At 42.4% G+C, this 19,120-nt stretch overlaps 1 protein-coding gene across 5 annotated transcripts in view; it reads left to right on the top strand.

Moving 5' to 3' along the window:
* Window positions 1-19,120, top strand: part of CPEB1 (cytoplasmic polyadenylation element binding protein 1) — a 167,478-nt gene that overhangs the window by 126,727 nt on the left and 21,631 nt on the right. For 3 of the 5 annotated variants that reach the window (XM_004472071.5, XM_012530488.4, XM_012530490.4), the window contains one exon: window positions 8,491-8,679. In XM_004472071.5, coding sequence (XP_004472128.1) covers window positions 8,491-8,679 — 189 coding nt within the window. Of the gene's footprint in view, window positions 1-8,487; window positions 8,680-19,120 lie in introns of all 5 variants that reach the window. The other 2 variants (XM_058294735.2, XM_058294736.2) reach the window with 1 other exon arrangement.

Here is a 19,120-nt window from a genome sequence, read left to right as displayed (position 1 = left end):
ACTTACAGAATTCATTTTTAATGAATCAATTTTATTGATACATGTAAATAAAGCATAAATCCATCTAAAGTGTACAATCAGTGGTATTCAGTATAATCACAGAGTTATGCATTCATCACTTCAATCATTTTTAGAGCATTTTCATTATTCCAGTAATAATATTACCAAAAAAAAAACCAAAAACCTCATCACCTCTTGTCTCTCTACGCTTCTCCTGCCATCCATGTGCAGCTGCTACTGTTTCCTTCTCTCTAGTTTATTTGTATTTTATAAAAACAGTCTTATATAGGCAATATCACCCATATGTGTATTTTACATGAGGTTTCACTACATTAACAGTCCCATGTTACATTTTTTAGCTTTCTTTCTAGTAATATAAATGTCCTTACGCTTTCTTTCAGCCACTGTCATACCTGTATAATAGCTCTGGTAGTCACAAACACCATGATGTGCTCTCACCATTTCCATTCATTTTTAAAGATTTACAAACAACCTTTTAACCAGTTCTACACAGATTAACCCTCAACTTTCTATTTTCTACCCTCATTCTATTATCTGGTAACCTATACACTAATTATTAATTCCATGAGTTTATATAACCTATTTAGTTAATAATAGGGCAGTCATACCATATTTGTCCTTTTGTGTCTGGCTTGCTTTACTCAACATAATCTTGGTATTAGGGTCATGTTGACTTCATAGAATGTGTTTGGTAGCATTCTTTCCTGTTCAGTTTTTTGGAAGAGCTTGAGCAAGATTGATAATAGTTTGTCTTGAATGATTGGTAGAATTTACCTGTGACGCCATCTAGTCCTGGGCTTTTCATCTTTGGGAAGCTTTTGATGACTTTCAGTCTCTTCATTTGTGATTGGTTTGTTGAGGTCTTCTATTTCTTCTAGGGTAGTGTAGGTGGTTCATGTTTCTAGGAATTTGTCCATCTTGTCTACATTATCTAGATTTTTTGGCATACAGTTCATAGTATCCTCTTACGAGCTCTCATATCCGTGGGTCTCATTTCTGATTTTATTTGTGTCTTCTCCTTTTTTGTCAGTTTAGCTGAGGGCTTGTCAATTTTATTGCTCTTCTCAAAGGATTAACTTGGTTTATTCTATATTTTTTGGTCTCAGTTTCCTTTATTTCTGCTCTGATCTTTACTATTTCTTTCCTTCAACTTGGTTTGGAAATAGTTTGCTAATTCCTTCAGTTGTGCAGCTAGATCTTCAATTTTAGCTCTTCTTTTTTAACGTCAGCATTAAGGGCTATAAGTTTCCTTCTCAGTATTACTTTTGCGGTGTCCCACAGGTTTTGTTATGTTTCTCATTTTCATTCATCTCAAGATATTTACTGACTTTTCTTGCAATTTCTAATTTGACTCACTGATTATTTAAGACTATGTTGCTTAATTGCCATATATTTATGACTTTTTCTTTTTCTGTCCATTACTGATTTCCAGCTTCATTCCATTATGATCAGAGAAAGTTTTTTGTATAATTTAAATTTTTAAAATTTGAGACTTGTCTTATGAACCCAGCTTGTGCAGCTTGTGGTCTATTTTGGAGAACAATCCATGAGCACTTGAAAAGAATGTATATTCTGCTGTTTTGGGGTGCAGTGCTCTATAGATGTCTGTTAAGACTATTTCATTTATTATATTATTTAAGCTTTCTGTTTATATCCTCTGTCCAGATGTTCTATCCAATATGGAGAGTGGTATATTGAAGTCTCCAACTGTTATTGTATAGACATCTCTTTCTCCCTTCAGCTTTGCTATTGTGTGCCTCATGTATCTTGGGGCACTCAGGTTCATAAATATTTAATATAGTTACTTCTTCTTGGTGAATTACCCCTTTTATTAATATATAATTACCATCCTCACCCCTTAGTTTTGCATTTAAAATATATGTTGTCTGCGATTGGTAGCACTACTCCAGCTCTTTTTGTGTTACTGTTGGCATGGAATATCTTTTTCCAGCCTTTCACTTTTAACCTGGTTGTGTCTTATGTCTAAAGTGAGTCTCTTCGGAAGAAGAGATATGGTATGGAGGCATTTTCAGGATTTGGAGTTGTCCTGGGTGGTGCTGCAGGGATGGATGCTGGACATTGTGTGTCCTGCTGTGGCCCACTGGGTGAACTGGGGGAGAGTGTGGACTACAATGTGGGCCACTGTCCTTGTGGTGCAGCGGTGCTCCAGAATGTATTCTCCAGATGCGGTTGATGGGCCACGATGATGGAAGAGGTTGTTGATGTGGGAGGGGTGGGATGGAAGGGGTGGGGAGTATATGGGGACCTCATATTTTTTGAATTTAACATTTAAAAGAAAATTAAAAAAATAAAGTGAGTCTCTTGTAGACAACATATAGATGGCTTATATATTTTTTATCCATTCTGTCAACCTATATCTTTTAATTGGGGAGTTCAAATCGTTAATGTTCAATGTTATTATTGTAAAAGAATTACTTACTTCACCCATTTTGTTCTTTTGCTTTCTGTTGTCGTATCATACTGTTGTCTGTCTTTTAACCTTTTAATTTATTTTTCCTAACCTTCATCTCTACACTCTTCTCCAAGTCTGTAGCCCTTGCTTATTCCTTTCAGGCTGCAGCACTCCCTTTAGTGTCTCGTGTAATTCTAGTCTTTTGGTAACATATTTTATCAGTTTTTGTTTGTGAAGACTTGGAACTCACCTGCATTTTTGAAGGACAGCTTTGCTGGATACAAAATTCTTGGCTGGCGTTTTTTTCTTTCAGTACCTTAAATACATCATATCACTTTTCTTCTTTCCTCCATGGTTTCTGATGAGAGGTTCAGAATTCGTCTTAAGATTATTAAGAGCAGTCAAGACTAAAATAATCCAATGATATTTTTATAATGGTTAAGTACAAAATAAATCTAATTCTATCTTAATCTGTAATAAGACAATTTAATGAATAGCTGAAGTGTGGAAGCTTTCCTTGAATATTGTAGCCATCATGCATTCTTCTGAATTTATTCTTTAACTTATTTGGGCACAGATTAGCAATAAATTGTTCTCTAGACTGTATGCTTTCTGAGAGCTGTGATGAACTTAGATTTAACCTTTTTTGTTTGGTGAAGAGTGTGAGAAAGTTAATGTAAACCAGGATATGAAGATTGGCTTTGATCTCAGAGACAAGAGGGACCATTGAAGGTACTTGTTTAGAAAAGTAAAACACTGTGAAGAAAGTAGTGTTGAGTAAGCATAGATTGAATTGACTGGAGGAAAAAATCTGGGTAAGAAAAAACATTTTAAACTCTTACTACTCATGATGTGGTAGCAGACTAGTAGCATTGACATCCCCTGGAAGTTTTTAGAAATACAAATTCTGGGGCCTATCCCAGACCCAGTGAATCAGTCCTTTTTTTTTTTTTTTTTTTTTTTTTTTTAAAACAAGATTTCCAAATGATTTATATGCACATTAAAGTTTGAGAAGCATTACTCTAGAGGTATACCCTTGCATGAATGGATTAAGGGCCATAATGCAAACAGCAATTGAAATGATCTTTCCACATGTCTGTTATCTTAAGTTTGTTCTTTATCCTTAGATCTGCCATAATTGACTTCTCAAAACTAGGTCTTTTTTTTTTTTTTTTAAAGGAGGTACTGGGAATTGAACCTGGGATTTCATACATGGGAAACAGGCACTCATCCACTCAAGCTACATCTGCTCCCCAAAATTAGCATTTTGCTTTTCTTGATTTGGGGGAGGAAAATTGTATCCAAACTGTCTTTTTTGAAATACATTCTTAGAAATGCTACTTTATGAGCTTGTTAAAACTTTAAGAAGAATCATAAATCATTGACTTAAACAGCCTCAGCTGACTGTTAAATAGCTCAGTGATTTAAATAAAGGAATTTATCTGATGGGACAGATGATTGGTGTCCTGGCCCCATTACCACCAGGGACTGGAATTTGGGAGTTAAGTAAATATTTTGTAAAAAGAGCTCATCGAATATGATTGTTATACTAACTATAATAGTACGTTTAAAGTCTAGAGAGCACAAGGAAAGGTCAGGACAGGTTTTATTTTGTATTGTTATAATGTGTATGATAATAGAAGAAAATAAATTCATTAGCAGCCTACTACCTTCACGCATTAGCTGTTCATATTTTTCTGTATTCCTTTACCAGCATTGTCCATCAACATATTTTCGATTATAATCATGGTACAAATGCACCTTTGTAGTCTGCCTATGTCATTTAACATATTTCCCTCCTCCCAGTTCCTCCTATTTCCACTGTTTCTCTGTCCTCTTGCTTTCTCTCTGCTCCTTCTCATCCCTGGCCTCCTTTGCTCTGATCTCTGGTTCATCTTGGGCCCTCTAGCAGAATATTTCCCATTTGAGTGCAAGGTTCCTCACTGCCTGCCCCAAGTATCAGTTTGATATTTTGGCCTCAGTTCTGCCTTGCTTGACTAGCCATAACACATCTTGCTTGCCTTTTTCCCCTTCCCTTCTGTCACCTGCTCAAAACTACACCTCTTTTTTTTTTTTTGAGGATTAGCTTGTGAGACATATGCTCTGTGAAGCCCTTTTTGGTGAAGCCAAGGACCTCGACTGACTTCTTGCAGTCCCCATGCACCTTGTATGATGGAGCCTGTATGACACTTTGCCTTGATGGTTTTACAAGTGGGGGCCTGAACACATTATTCTTTTCTTGTCTTCCCTGTTTGTCAGGTGCTCAAGAATGATAGTTGTACAGAATACCGAGCAATTTTCTGCTAAGTTTTGGTGGCATTATCAGAGGCCAGAGGTTCTTAGCACTTGGAGAATGGAAAAGGTATGAATTGAGGCTATAATAGTAGGAGCTTTGGAGCTGAGTCCCTAGCTTTCCCAAATGCATTTTAAGCCTGCCAGGAACTGCTTCTTTTTAGACTATGGCAGACTTTGAACTTTGGATCAGTTTGCTTATTTCCTTGAGTTGTGCAGCTGCTGGAATGTTTGGGAGATTAACTATAGAGAAGATAACAGATATTTTCAATGGGGAATGATTTTGAAATTTTGAACCAAGGAACAAGAGATTGAGCACCTCTCTCCCACTCCAGTATGTCCCAGGATTGGTTCCTGGTGCCGTCTAAAGAAAAGACAAGCAGACACAGAAGAACACACAACAGACAGCGAGTGTAAAACATTGGGGGAGGGGTGATAAATTTTTTTTTAATCTGAAAAATAAAATTTTGAACTAAATTAAGAAACTTAAATTGGAAACTTTGTGTAGGTGTTTATAAAAGAAACTTGTGGGAGAAAGCATTTAAGCTGAGATATTGTTCAAATAGATTTCCTTAAATGAGAATTGTGATTTCATCTTTTGTTGGTCACCAGCTTTTAGTATCTTCTGAGTGTCTGCTTGGTGCTTAACAAAGAATTATAAAAAGTAACTCCCATTAAAAAGGGCCAAGTACCTGTCCAGCATCAGATGTGTTTGAAAAGCAAAGGTGGGCTTTTGCTCAGTAAAATCAGTCTGTATTTATTAGACCTCTTGACGTACTATATGGTAGCCTGTGTTGACAGTTTACTTGTCAAACTTCCTTTCAATACAGAGTGAGGAGGTGGAGAGTGGGATGGGTAAGTCTGGAGAGAGATGAGGATACAGAAACTATAAGGAAGGAGGTTTTTTCATAAAATGTTCCTGGACGTGAATGGCTGCCACTTAGATGCATACCAATTTGCTTGACAACAGTCTTTTTTTTAAAGCTTGATAACCTAGTATGATTGTTATTTGCCCTCTTTCTCTCTCAGAAGTGTCCTGGTTTGGTTAATAAGTTACGTGGTCACTCTACTGATAACATACTTACTGTATGCCTTTCATTAAATGTACGAAATGCTTTACTTAATCCTTACAAAACACCTGTAAACTGACTGCTTTTGCCACTTAGATAGATGAAAAGAGACTCAGAAAGGCTGAGTAACTTGTTTGAGATCACACAGTGGCATATCTGGGGAGCAAAGCGCAGTCTAGCTGATTTTCAAAGTTACATGATTTTCTCCAGCATACCACCCTGAGGGTTTAGTAAGTATGGACTCCGCTGATTTTTGGATCTAGTGAAAGAATCCTGCAATGGTAAGAAAAGTCTTTACCTGGAAGAAACAGTGCTATAAGGAGTGTCTGCATAGGAATAAAGGTGTTATTGTGGCAGGGTGCTGTAACTGAGGGTAGAATTGTACTGTGTTTACATCCCCAAGCCCCTGGGTGCTTGTAGCCATTTGCTCCTGGAGGGGTTAAACAGACCTGCTTGGAGTGAGGAAGGGTGCGGTCATTGTATAGATCAATCATTACTGCTCAAACTTTCATGGGCATACCTATTAATTGCATTTGTATTAACTGGAAATTTTGTTAAAATACAGATTGACAGCAGCCTAAGATTGTGCATTTGTAACAAGCTTTTGGTGATGCTGATGTGGCTGTCTGCCCAGCTACACTTCTAAATAACCAGAGTATAGTTGATGATTAGATAGATTCTCTCTGCCTGGGATGTGGGGTAGCCATATACACAGATGCCCTGATTTCAGAAGGGGGGGAAGAAAAGGCTAGTTTTAGATACTGAAGGAACTACATAGTTTCCTGGTTTGGGGAGTGGAATGGATGTTTAAATTTGGATGTTTTTAAAGGAAGCCACTGTGTTTTAATAATTAATGCATATGGCTCTTTTTAAAGTGTATACTCAGTGTGAGGAAGGGTATGGCCTGGGGTGGGGGCAGCACCAGCACGGGTAGGTTCTCGCTCAGCCTGTGCAGAGGTGAGCAAGGCTTTGACATAAACACAGACAAGGAATATGCAGGGTATCTGCAGCCAGGAATAACGTGGATGGATGACGCAGCAACAAAGCTCCTAAAAAAGCCTCCGAAGGGAGGGAGTCCCTACCACACACTGACCATTTTCTCCTCTGGGCTATGCCTCAGTGCCTATGGACATAGGGTACCCTGTATCTGGTTCCTTCTCCTTGCAACAAGGAGGGAGCAAGCAGGGTGGCACATGACTAGTCGAATTCAGGTGTGAGGAGCCTGCCTGCTGAGGCAGGGACTTTTGCCCCATCCCCCTTTCTGGGGAGGAAGCCCAGTGACTGGGGGTTACATAAGAAAATGTACATTGGAGAAGAGGTAGAGGCTTCAGAAGCCCTGGGCAGAGCTGGACTTTCTTTGGCTTTGTTGCTGGAGCTAAGAGTGGCCACAGAAATAGGACCTTGGTCCTGGGCAGCACCCCTGAGAAGGCAGCTAAAGGCATCAGTGGTCCCCCACAAGTTGGCAGGTATTGCGGGCCTCCTAGAATTCAAGAGAGAGTATTGGCAGAAGCAGGTGACATGAGCTCCTGATCACTGTTGTTGATAAAGCATAACAGTTCTTCTGAGACGGTTTGTCTTATTTTGGTCTGTCAGATATGGTTTTGAGAGTGCTTGTTTGGTCTGTACCTGCAGTTGCAAGAGAGAGAAGAGGAGCTAGACCTGATATGTCTGCTCCTGACTAGTGCCTATCCTGTTGGAGTGAGGGAGCTTAGGAATAGGGATTATCCTACCAGGGCAGGTCTTACTCTGGCATGTGGGTTGAGGGCCGTGTCCTACAAGATGGCACAGGGCTTCTAGAGCTGCCTGGCTACTGCCCTTCCCACTGCCAAAACTGACCCCTTTTCTTTGTGATGAGCTGCTCCAGACAAGCCTAGAGCATGAAGTGTTGTTCCCTAGGTCCAGGTGCACGGTGTTTTTCTGAAGGTTACTCCATTCCTCAGTGGTAAACACTGCTGTGTCAAACTGCTGCTTGTGGACCACTTGGAGCACATAGATTTTTGCTAGCAGGATTGTGAAGCTTTGCACTGGGCTGCAAAACCAGGGCTAGAGCCAGCAGCTGGAGAGAGTCCAGGACTAGAGTGTTTTTGGGTTTGGGGGTGGAGAGCTGGGAAGAGGGAAAGGCAGGGGAGGGGGGAATGAGGGCAGAGCTACACAAGCAGGCAGTTTGGCTGCTTTGGCATTGCTATCGGCAGAGAGGACTTCTGTTGTGCCTGAAGACCACTTGGCCACCATTGCTGGAGACAGGAGGGCGCTGCCTCACCACCCTGACTTACCGGCACTGCACCCAGACTATTCCAAGTAGCTGTTGTGCTATCTTTTCCCTGGGAGCCAAGTCTCCTCCCTGTCGTCGGCTTCTGCTCCTCCCCCGTTCTGTGAGGGATGATGCCGCTCTCTATTGCACGGCTCAGCCGGCTGATGTCACTGGCAGCGGGAAGCATCAGCAGCCTGATCACATGCTGGCCCAGTCTGTAATGCAGACGGGATAGGGGTGTGTGTGGGGAGGGGGCCTGTATGGCAACTGCTTTTGCTCCGCCGCCCCCAAAAGTGCAGTGGCAGCGGCTGCAGCATCCAGCTAGCTTGGATGTCTGGTCCCTGAGCCTGGGCAAACTATTAATAATATTTATTATTAATAATATTGGAGAAAACAGGTCTTAACACTGAGATTTCTGCTATCTGCCCTCCTGTCCAAAGCAGACTTCCAGGACTCTGAAGAAACAGTTACAAGCAGGATGCTTTTCCCCACCTCTGCGCAAGAATCTTCCCGTGGCCTCCCAGATGCAAACGACTTGTGCCTTGGCCTGCAGTCTCTCAGTCTGACAGGCTGGGACAGACCCTGGAGCACCCAGGACTCAGATTCCTCAGCCCAGAGCAGCACACATTCAGGTGAGTGGCAGAGAATGAGTTGACTGGGGAGGGGGCTGTATGAGTTGATGAGTGAAGATATCCACAGCAACAGTTGTTCTGTTCCCCTTTGCATTGACCCTCCTGCCCCATACCTCCACTTCCCATACACAACATGGAGCTGTTTTGTAAGAGATGGAAATGCTGGCTGTGAGTGTGGCAGGACAGATGGGTTGTTCATAAAGATAGGCATGGTTTTCTACTTACCCTGATAAATTCCCTGGAGTTGTTAGTCTGCACCTGGAGTGGCCCTGAAAAGGGTCCCCAAGGTGACAGCCTTATTCAGAAAAGATCCAGCTAACCCCTGATGCTCAGGCCTGTCTTGGAGATGATGTAGCAAAAACACTTTTAGGTGGGGGAGGGGACTTAAGGGGCTGATCACTGGATGTCTAGATTCCATTTTTCAGTGGCTTTTAAAACTAGGTGGCTATATATGAAGGATACGTGGTCCCAGAATCATAGCAGGTAAGGAATTTTCACTTGGGTTTAGGCTGGGTAATGCTGAGATATTGTAATTAACATAAGGTTAAGAGAATTGATTCTGCAAAGGGGTAGCTGGGTCATCTGGGTGGGGTCCCTCCTGGATACAGAGGTTTTGTTTTGTGTGGTTTTTTTTCTTTATTTATGTTAAGAGTACCCAGGTGAGGAAGGAAGAGCCACTCCCCTTTTGTCTTTTTGGTGGGATTTGATGGGAACAGATTGAAGGGGGGTACTTGGCAACCCAATGAACTGCTTCTGCTCACACCTCCCCACTGCCTACTTACTCCCTCTTATGATATAAGGGAGAAGGTTAGGCCGGTCCTGAGTCTTGGAGTATTCAGGAAGAAATGTGAACTTAAGAAATATTATAGAACAGAGAGCAGACAGTGAGTGCAAACAACAAGGCAGGGAGGGTGGAGGGTAATAAATCATTTTTTAAAAAGAAAAAGATCTATAGACATAGATGAAATCTGCATATTTTAATTTATGTAAATTATACCTCAATAAAAAAGAATATTGGCAACAGATACTGTAGGAATGTGGAAAGGTAGTATAAGCAGGGTCTGACCGTGGAATACACTGAGCCTGCCACCCTCACTTTGCCTCCCCTGCTCCAGTAGTCGGCAGACATGGCAGTAAGGTACTGTCTTGTTGATTTCTCTGGCCTCCACCCTGTTTGGCGCAGGTCTTTTTTCACTCTGCTTTGCAGAGCCTGGGACTCCTGTGTCTGTTTGATGTTGTAATGCCCAGTTGTTTTGGTAAAATGCCATTTAATTTGGTGGTGGTGCAAAGAGCAATTGGATTTTTTTTATTTGGATGTGAGTGGAGAAGAATTCCATTCTCTGTTCCATTGCCTTAAGTAATTGCCTCTGGGTTGAGATAGGGTTTCTTGAAGTACTAGCCTTCAGCTCATTCAGTTTTTATCAGAAAGCATGGTAACTGCCTTGTTTTCCTGGGCAAGGAAGTTGTGGTGTCAAGGTTTGGTCTCCTGTGCATGGAGATCTTGGCTTGGAAGCCCTGGTAGTTTCTTTTGTGTGACACTTTGAAGCCAACGTGTGTAGCCTGTGAAGCTGACCTTGTTCTATCCTCACTCCCACTGTATCTGAGGAGCCGTCATAGGAGATGGGCCCCCAGCTTTGGTATTAGGTTGGCGTGTCACCCTTCTATAACTCTGGTTTCACTTAGCTACAAAGAATACTTCTGAAATGTATTACAGCAGTGGGCCCATAGAAATGCAAGTCAGCCTGATTTGGGGCTTGGAGAGCTTAGCCCAAAAGTTACTGTGAAATTAGGTTGTAAAATAAATAGCTTAGGGTTCGGCCATGATTTCCCCAACTTTACCACCACCTGAGATACCTGTGCCTGAAGCTGTTTTTCCCTGAAATGGGGATGGATTTTCTTCTCTACCTTCCATCCCAAGCACTTCAGTGGTAAGTATAACATGCTTTTGTGAATCAGGGAGGGGCTGGTCTGTGACCCTCGATTTCATAGAGACCAGAGGTTGCCGGAGCAGCATGATCTGGCTGTGAGCAGGGTTAGTGTGGATATGTCTTCCTTTCTCAGGGTTGAGGACACACCCATCCCTAATCACCATGTTGTCCTTTAGAGCCTTGGTGACGGCCACCTCTATTTCCCTGAGCTCTGGGCCGCCATATAAGACCCACAGGAGGATACCGCCTCCTTGGAGTAGGACACAGCCCTCCCACCAGCCAGCTGCAGCGCCAGATCATGCACCCTTGCCAGCAATGCGGGAACATGCAGCCCACATTCCAGTGCCTACACTGCCTTCCCATCTGAAGTCAGACTAGCTCAGTTTCCTCAAAGAGAGAGGTGATATTTCACCAGCTCTTGGCACTGTGCTGCTCCTCCAGGGCAGAGCTAGGGGTCAAAGAACAGTTTCTGACTTGGTCTCCCAGGACATGAAGCTGTCTGGGAGTTATTCTTACAGAAGCCTATGTGGGACCCAGAACGCAAGCTTACTCTTCTGCTTGGTGACTTATTTCCCCAGGCAGCTGTGGCTTCACAGCTGACCATCTTTTACCACTCAGAGTATTTGGGGAGCAAGTTTAGAGATGGGAGGACTCTTGACTGAAAATCTTGGCTAAATTCATTCAGCAAACATTAACTGGTTGTTTGCCAGGTACTGTCTTAGGCTCTGGAGGTATATCAGTGTATAAGATAAAGTTATTGCCCATAAAAATCTGTGACTATCGAGAGATCAGATGTGCAAGCATACCAAAATCAGCGTGATAGTTGCTGTGTTTGGGACTTAAGGATTTTTTGCATTGGGACAGCCTTTCTACGGGTTGTCAGCATGAAATGTACAGATTTCACTGACTGCAGAAGCTGCAGGAAGACCCTAGGGAAGGGTCTGTCCTTGAGCCAACATTGGTTTGGATGTGGCACTTTGTAGGATCCCTCTCTTGTAGACTGCACCTACCTTAAGGCTATTTATCTTGCTAGAGAGGAAACCATTCAAGGCAGAATGAATGTTAGAAATGGGTTTTTCTCTAATACCCTAAAGGCATGTGTCCAGAGCTACCTTTATCCTGCTTGCTCTGTGTAATTCCTATAATGGAACCAGCAGAGCTATGGAAACTGTCCTCAATATCCTAGAATGGGAGGTGGGGTGACTAAAAGCCACCGTTTATCAACTCCTTATGCTAAGTACTTCGTGTGATTTTTGTGCTTAACACAGCCCTGTGATATACATACTATTATTATTTCTATCTTACAGATGAGGAAATAGGATCATAGAGGTTTTGAAGTATCAAAAGTGACACACTGTTGGCAGACCAGGAATTCTTTGGTTCCAAAACTCTTATATTTTCTATTATACATATGTTCCTTTCAGTGGAACCCTAACATGTTGGACAAAATGTCTTATTTAAGGTGGGCCATCTGTAGACAATCTAAGGGACTATTGAGCCAGAGTTGAGGTGTTCTTTTGCTCACATCCCTAAACACCAATACACACAACAGACAATTCTGACTCCCTCTCTACCCCTGAGTTTCAACTCATAAACTGTACCACCTGCTGGACTTGTCTTCCTGCCTTCCTCCTTGTGACCCTTTCATGCGGCATTACTCAGCAGGAAAATGGGGTGATTCTGCGAATATACTTTGGGAACCTCGAAACAGGGGCTCCTAGTGAATACCTTGTACAGAAGCCCAGTGAGCAGACCAGATGCTCAATGCAAAGATGTCAGAAGACATGTCCTGTTTCCTTCCACTCCCCTTTAGGAGTTCCTTGAAGAGTAACCTGTTCATCTTCTCTGGTTTCTCCCCACTGCTAACCAGTTAATGGAATATCCCCTGTGTGCTCTCTTTTCTCACTTCCAGGCTCCCCATTGGTCTGCCAGTTAAAATAACCTGGGATGAGAGAGGAGTCTTTAGCATTTTGCTTCTGCTGCTGATATACTTCCAGCCTCTACTAAACAGCCTTTCTGAAGCAATGTTCAGAATAGGATTGAGTCCATCTTATGTGGTACATGAACTTCCTGGACCCAACCAAGATCTCATGCAAGTCTACCTAGACTGCCCAGGTTTCCCCTACTGTATTCCCCACATGTAGCACAGTGCCTGGCTCATTGGTGGTTTAATAAATATTTGTTGAATGAATGATGATTGCTGAGCCACTGTGTTAATCCTGGGTGTTTTTAAAATACAGAGTTCAGACAAAGTCTCCCTCCTACTTGTGCTAATCAACTGGATGGACAGATTCTTCAAGGATCAGTATATCTGGGCCCCTATAGCTCTAGGGCATGCTGATGCATTTATATAGTTTTTATCATACACTGGAACATGAGTCCTATCATGGAATCCAGTAGTCTATTCTAGGAACAGCTTTCACTGCAGAGAGGAGGGAGAACCAGGGAAGCAGTGTGATAATGGGGTGCCTTACAGATGAGAAAGGAGTTGGAGATAGTTGGGTACAGGCACAGATTGGCGTGCTTTGAGCTTACATGGGACTTGGATATGTCGTCTTTGCAGGCAGTGGAACCCATCCAAAGAGCAAGATTGGCAGTCACACTGGGGAGAAGGGGTATGTTTGGTACCATCTTAGACTTGCGGGACCCAGAATCAGTAGGGGAGTTCAGATTCAAACGGTCACCATCTGATTTAGGATATGATGTAGAGTTGTGGGTTTGGGATTACAGAGGAAGAACTGTCTGTTTTCATACCTGGGTTAGGTTCTGCCTTCCCCTGTTCCCCACCTCTAATGACTTCAGATAGATCCTGAGCAAGCATCCTAGACCAAGGACAGGGAGAGAAGAAAGGGTTCCAGGTATGAAACTTTATATCCAAGGCTAGAAATAATGGCTTCTGTGCTATATTTTTCTCTCAGCTATGCCTGTTAGATAACATATAGCTCTGCTACTTTGGGCCTGGTTTCTGTCCCAGCTGAACTCAAGCATCCCATGTCAGGAAGCCTTTGCCACCATTCCTGCTGCTGCCATCAGGCTCTAGATACCTTTGTACTCTTGGGGAAGGGTACAGAAAATTTGAGCAGTGACTCAGCTCAAAAACCCACAGGAGCTGGCATATAGAAGGGTGAAAGTGGAGAAAGTTAACAATCAGTCTAAAAATATTACTGCTGATTTCGCCTCCTGTACCCTCTGAGGTAGCATTAATGAGTTGGAACACTCTGCCAGGTCCTCTCCTCCCTGTGACTTCTATAAGAGCTGTCTGTACTGCTGCTAATGTCTGCCAGCATGTGAGTGGGGTTGGGTGCCTCTGCTCCACAAAAAGCACACTTTCTTTCTTAGTTGCCTCTGGAAGATGCAGATTTGCTGGACACTTGGCCACCAGGGCTGGAGGTACTTGGTAAATCTCAGACTCTCTGTAGTCCCTGAGTTATAAAGGTCAGGACAGAAGCAGAGCTAAGAGGCTAGCTGACTCAACCCACCCCTCAAGCCATCTAGATTAATGCCTGGCATCTAATCTTCCTGACGCTCTGTCCTGTGGTAGAGAGGCCTGTAGCATAAGGGACCTGGATTTCAGGTTGTTTGGTTAGAGAGAGTACTTTTCCATTTACTTACTGTTTTGAGTTAGGAAGAAGAGAGCAAGCCCAGGGAATGAGCCATTGTTAACTATTGCTTCCTCCCCTCCTGCTGGGAATTGGTGCTGCCCACTCAGCAACTGTACATAGGGAGCATGTGGTCTTATGAGCTGAGCTGGGAGCAAGACAGGTTCCATTTCCTAAAACTAGATCCCACCTTCTCCAGGAGCCCATAGTCTCTGCCACTTTCTCTCCTTTGATCCGTTCTCAGACCAGGCCCTGTGAGATACTGTCCTATAGAGGGACAATTAGGTCATTTTAGGGCTTCTGTCCACGGGTGACAGTCGCCAGAAACTTGGTACCTTCTGCAGGTTAAAGGAAACATTAGGGAATCTGATGTGGCTCAAGCATTTGGGTGCCCACCTACCACATGGGAGGTCTCAGGTTCAGTTTCCAGTGCCTCCTAAAAAGAAGACGAACAGAAAACAGTGAGCTCAAACAACGGGGGGGGGGGGGCAGGGATAAATAAAATAAATCTTTAAGAAAAGAAAAAAAAACATCAAACCAGCCAGAAAATCCTAAACCTCCTGATGCTTTCTTATCTTCCCTGTCTCTTCTAGTCAGGCTCATACTATATCCTTGGCCCCTTCCAATTCAGTATTGCAGGAAAATGAATTATCTCAGGTGTGTTAATTCTAGGGCACCTGATTGATCTTCCTTCTCTGAGGGATGGCATTGTCCCTTTCTGAGCCATAGTCCAAACTCTTCCCCGTTTTTCTATGTGGATAGTGTCCAGCAAGGTACTCTTTCCAGCTCCTTTACTTGGATGCAGGAATATATTTCAGTGGCTCTGAGGATGCCAAAAGATTCTGGGGAGGCTTGGTCAGGGCAGGGGAACTTCCACTCTGTTCATCCTTAACCAGAGTAGCTCTCTAGCCTGTATCTATTTCATATGTTTAGTTCCCTTTGAAGAAGGTTTTTTGAAACTAGCGTAAGGAGTATTGTCACAGATTTGATGAAGCAAGTCCACAGTAAGTCCCTAAACATCTGTTTTGGTGATGAGCAGTGGGGAGAGGATTGTAACCTAGGATTCTTCCCCTAAGTCTGAATTGTGTCTAAGCATTATGTCCTTAAATTGAATAACCTTGAAAAGAAAGGATATAGCCTTAGTAAGCATACTGGCAGCTCTAAGTGCTATAATCGTTCCTTTCTTTCAGTAGTAGTTAACAAGCACTGATCACCTGTTCTCTGCCACCTGTTGCACTCATTATCTCTGGTGTGGGGTGGTAAGGATGGCCCTTGGTATGCTTGGTTAGGAAGGCAGAACTTTTGTCTACAAATATCTGTACAGATGTTTTCGAGGCTTTTGGAAACTTGTTTAAAAAAGACTATTTCCTCTCACGGGCAGAGACTCTAACGGTACTCAATTACTATCATCTCCCCTGGGGATTCAAGTCCCTATTACTTGGGCTTGATTTTTCTTTTCTGGTGAGATCACTTGCCTTGAAAGAGGCATGGAAAGCCAAAGGGAATTAACTAGTTTTCCTTCCTGTCTTTTTTTTTTTTTTTTTAAATAACTTTTTATTTGGAAATAATTTCAAATTTACAGAATTTATAAAAATGAAAAACAAATTATATAGAAAACTCTTCCCTTTATCCACATTCTCCTATTGTTGGCACTTTGCCCCTGTTGCATTATTATTTGTATGGTCTCTTTCTCACTGTATATGTATTTATTTATAATTTTTCTGAACTGTTAAGAATAGAGATATTCTCGTGTACATTCATATATAACAAAGCAGTTACTAACTTCACTAAATTTAAAATTTATAAAACTCCAGTTCATATTCCAATTCTAAGTGACCCAGTAATGTTCTTTATCCTCCAGTACCTTCCTGTCTCCCCTTCTATATCTGCCCCAAACAGCAGGCCCTAGCTGCCTTTATTTTTGCTTAGAAAGAGTTTACAAAGTCCCTTGGTTTTCTTGAGTATTTTTCAAAAGGTTTTAGCTGTTCTGGCTGTCAGTTTCCCTGAAACTATTATCACAATCCATGCCACTCTTTTTTAAATATTCCTATTTGTTCCTGGTTACTTTGCTTCTCTGGTATTCCCCCACCCTGGCCCCAGCACACACTAAATCCAGTGTTTTCAGAGTCCAGACTTTTTGGGAAATGTTCTGTATAGCTCACCTTGCTACCTGGGTTTAATTGGTGTCTCTTTTTTTCCTCTTGGGTATTTAATCTCCGTCTTCTAAGTCAAGGGAAGAATAATCACTAAGGAATGTTTTGGGGGGACATAGTAAGGGGATTTATCAGAAGCTTGACGTAGGAAACCAAAAGTTTTTCTAGATATGTGCTTCTCAAGCTTGATGTGCATACAAACAACCTGGGGATTTTGTTAAACTGCAGTTTCTGATTCACAAGTTCTGGGGTGGGACCCAGGGTACATTTTTAATGAGCTCCCGGAGCAGCGAAGTCCTAGATAAGTTTTAAGGCCTGCATGATTCAGGTCTCAAGGCACTGGCCTCTGGTAGCTAAGACCTGCACTGGTGGTCTTAAAGGAATTTAAACAAAGGTGAGGTTCCAGGAAACTGAAGACAAGCAGATAGGAGGTTCTGACTAACAAAAACAGAAGAAGAAAAAAGAGAGTAAAGAAAAAGTAGCTTGGGATGGTATGCTACAGAAGATGAAGCTTGGGGTCAGAAAGAATTGGAAGCCACTCTTATTCACTAGCTGTAATTTACCTTACACAAATTACCTTCTGAGTCACGCTTTTCTGTTGTTAAAATGGAGTAACACCTACTTCTTAGGATTTGGTGAAGATGGTTTACCTCAAGTGCTTCTAACACGGTGTCTGGCATATGCTAGGTGTTTAATAAATAGAAGTTGCTATTTGTGAATGATAAGAGCTTGATTGAACCTGATCCATATTGAAGAATGGATGATTAATTATGAACTATGAGTATTTAAGGAAGTAGAGTTCATTAGGGTCCAGCATGGGTTGTTACACCATTTTTCTATTTAGACAGGCTTATAACCAGTTTAGAGGAATGCTATAGACGTAGCTCTAACTTTCACACAGGCGTCTGACAAAGTTTCAAGTTATCTTTGTGGGCATGGTAGAGGATTGAAGCTAGTTGAGGTAGATTGGTTTTTGGTTGGTAGAACAGATATATCAACTCAATAGTAAATACATCTTGATGTGAATGAGAAAAAGATGGTCTATAGAGCACCTATGTTGCTCTTTGACCTTTTCCGATACACTTTTAAAACCTTGGTTGAAGGACATAGTCATCAAAACCCCGTTATTTGTCATCCTAGCTCTCTCCTCTTGAATACTTTTCTGCATACTGCTTTGTGCTAGTACGCCTTCCTTTACCAACTGTTGGAGGTCTCTACTTTGGTCTGAAAATCCCCTTTTCTAGTATTAACAAACTGCCCTTTATCTTGTTCCTCACTAGTGAATCTTCTGCACCAACTTTGACTTAGCCTGGATGTTATTCATTCTCCCAAGCTTCATTTGCCCTCAGGGTCATCCTTTTTGTTCCTCGTTAGTCTTCACATACTGTGACTCCTTACTCTTGAGGGATAAATCAGTGAAAACCATTTAATCATATTATCTTCTTACCCCTCTTCCTTTTTATCATTGCCTGTTAGCAATTTCCATGTCCTTCTGTGATTGAAAATCTCAACTCCTGTTTTTGTTTTGTTTTAATTTCAGGTCCAGTTATCACCATGGGTCTCTTTAATGTCCCTATGGATGACCCATCCAATATTTTAGACTCTACACATTGTCCTCAGCCCCCTATAGTCCCACACCCAGGACCGTGCTCCTCTCAGAAGGGCAGTACCCCGCCTGCTGTTTATCATCTTTACCACCTTCCTTCCTCTTACAGGTGTCAGCCCTTTGAAATTGCTGATTCCTCCATTTGATCCTAATCTGTTGACCCATTTTGTATCTCCTCTGTTAACTGTTACCATCAACTCTGTTTCCTTCTTCACTCTCCCTTGGAGAAAAAAAACACAGCCTGTCCAGCATCTGTCCAGGTTGCTGAGCACTTCCAGAGAAAATTGCAGCAGTCCAACTTCAGTACTCAGTCTCCCTCTCAACTCTGTCTTGGATACTCCTGTTTGTAGTAGTATCAGTCAGCTTCTTTTGCCATCTCCACAATTGCTCCAAATCACCTTCCTCTCGTTTTCAGTGTTGGGTGACTGCCAGCTTATGGTCTTACCATCCAAACTGCTTCCACTCATATCTCCTTCCATATCTTCTGAAGAGAAGACATTCTTGTCCATAATGATTTTCCTTCATCTGAGTTCAGTCTGTTGTTTGTTCCTTTCTCCTGTATTTTCAGCCTCCTCTTTTCTCCTTGTTCTTTCTCATCAGCATTTGAGCATGTTCAAGTCTTTTCTGTCTTAATTTTTTTTTTTTTTTTAAAGATTTATTTATTTAATTTCCCCCCTCCCCTGGTTGTCTGTTCTTGGTGTCTATTTGCTGCGTCTTGTTTCTTTGTCCGCTTCTGTTGTCGTCAGCGGCACAGGAAGTGTGGGCGGCGCCATTCCTGGGCAGGCTGCACTTTCTTTTCACGCTGGGCGGCTCTCCTCACGGGCGCACTCCTTGCGCGTGGGGCTCCCGCACGCGGGGGACACCCCTGCGTGGCACAGCACTCCCTGCGCGCATCAGCACTGCGCATGGCCAGCTCCACACGGGTCAAGGAGGCCCGGGGTTCGAACCGCGGACCTCCCATATGGTAGACGGACGCCCCAACCACTGGGCCAAAGTCCGTTTCCCTTAATTTTTTTTTTAAAGGTCTTTTGACCTTCTCCCCCTTCTGTTTATTTCCTTCTCATTATTTCCCCTCGAAGCTGTAGGCCTTATTCCTTTTAACCTATTCTTTTTTTAAATCAACTTTATTGAGGTATAATTTACATAAAGTAAAAT

The sequence above is a fragment of the Dasypus novemcinctus genome, chromosome 3 (genome assembly GCF_030445035.2).
Source record: "Dasypus novemcinctus isolate mDasNov1 chromosome 3, mDasNov1.1.hap2, whole genome shotgun sequence".
NCBI classification, from domain to species: domain Eukaryota; kingdom Metazoa; phylum Chordata; class Mammalia; order Cingulata; family Dasypodidae; genus Dasypus; species Dasypus novemcinctus.
The sequence above is the reverse complement of the archived record's forward strand: the minus strand, read 5'-3'. Positions and strand labels throughout refer to the sequence as shown.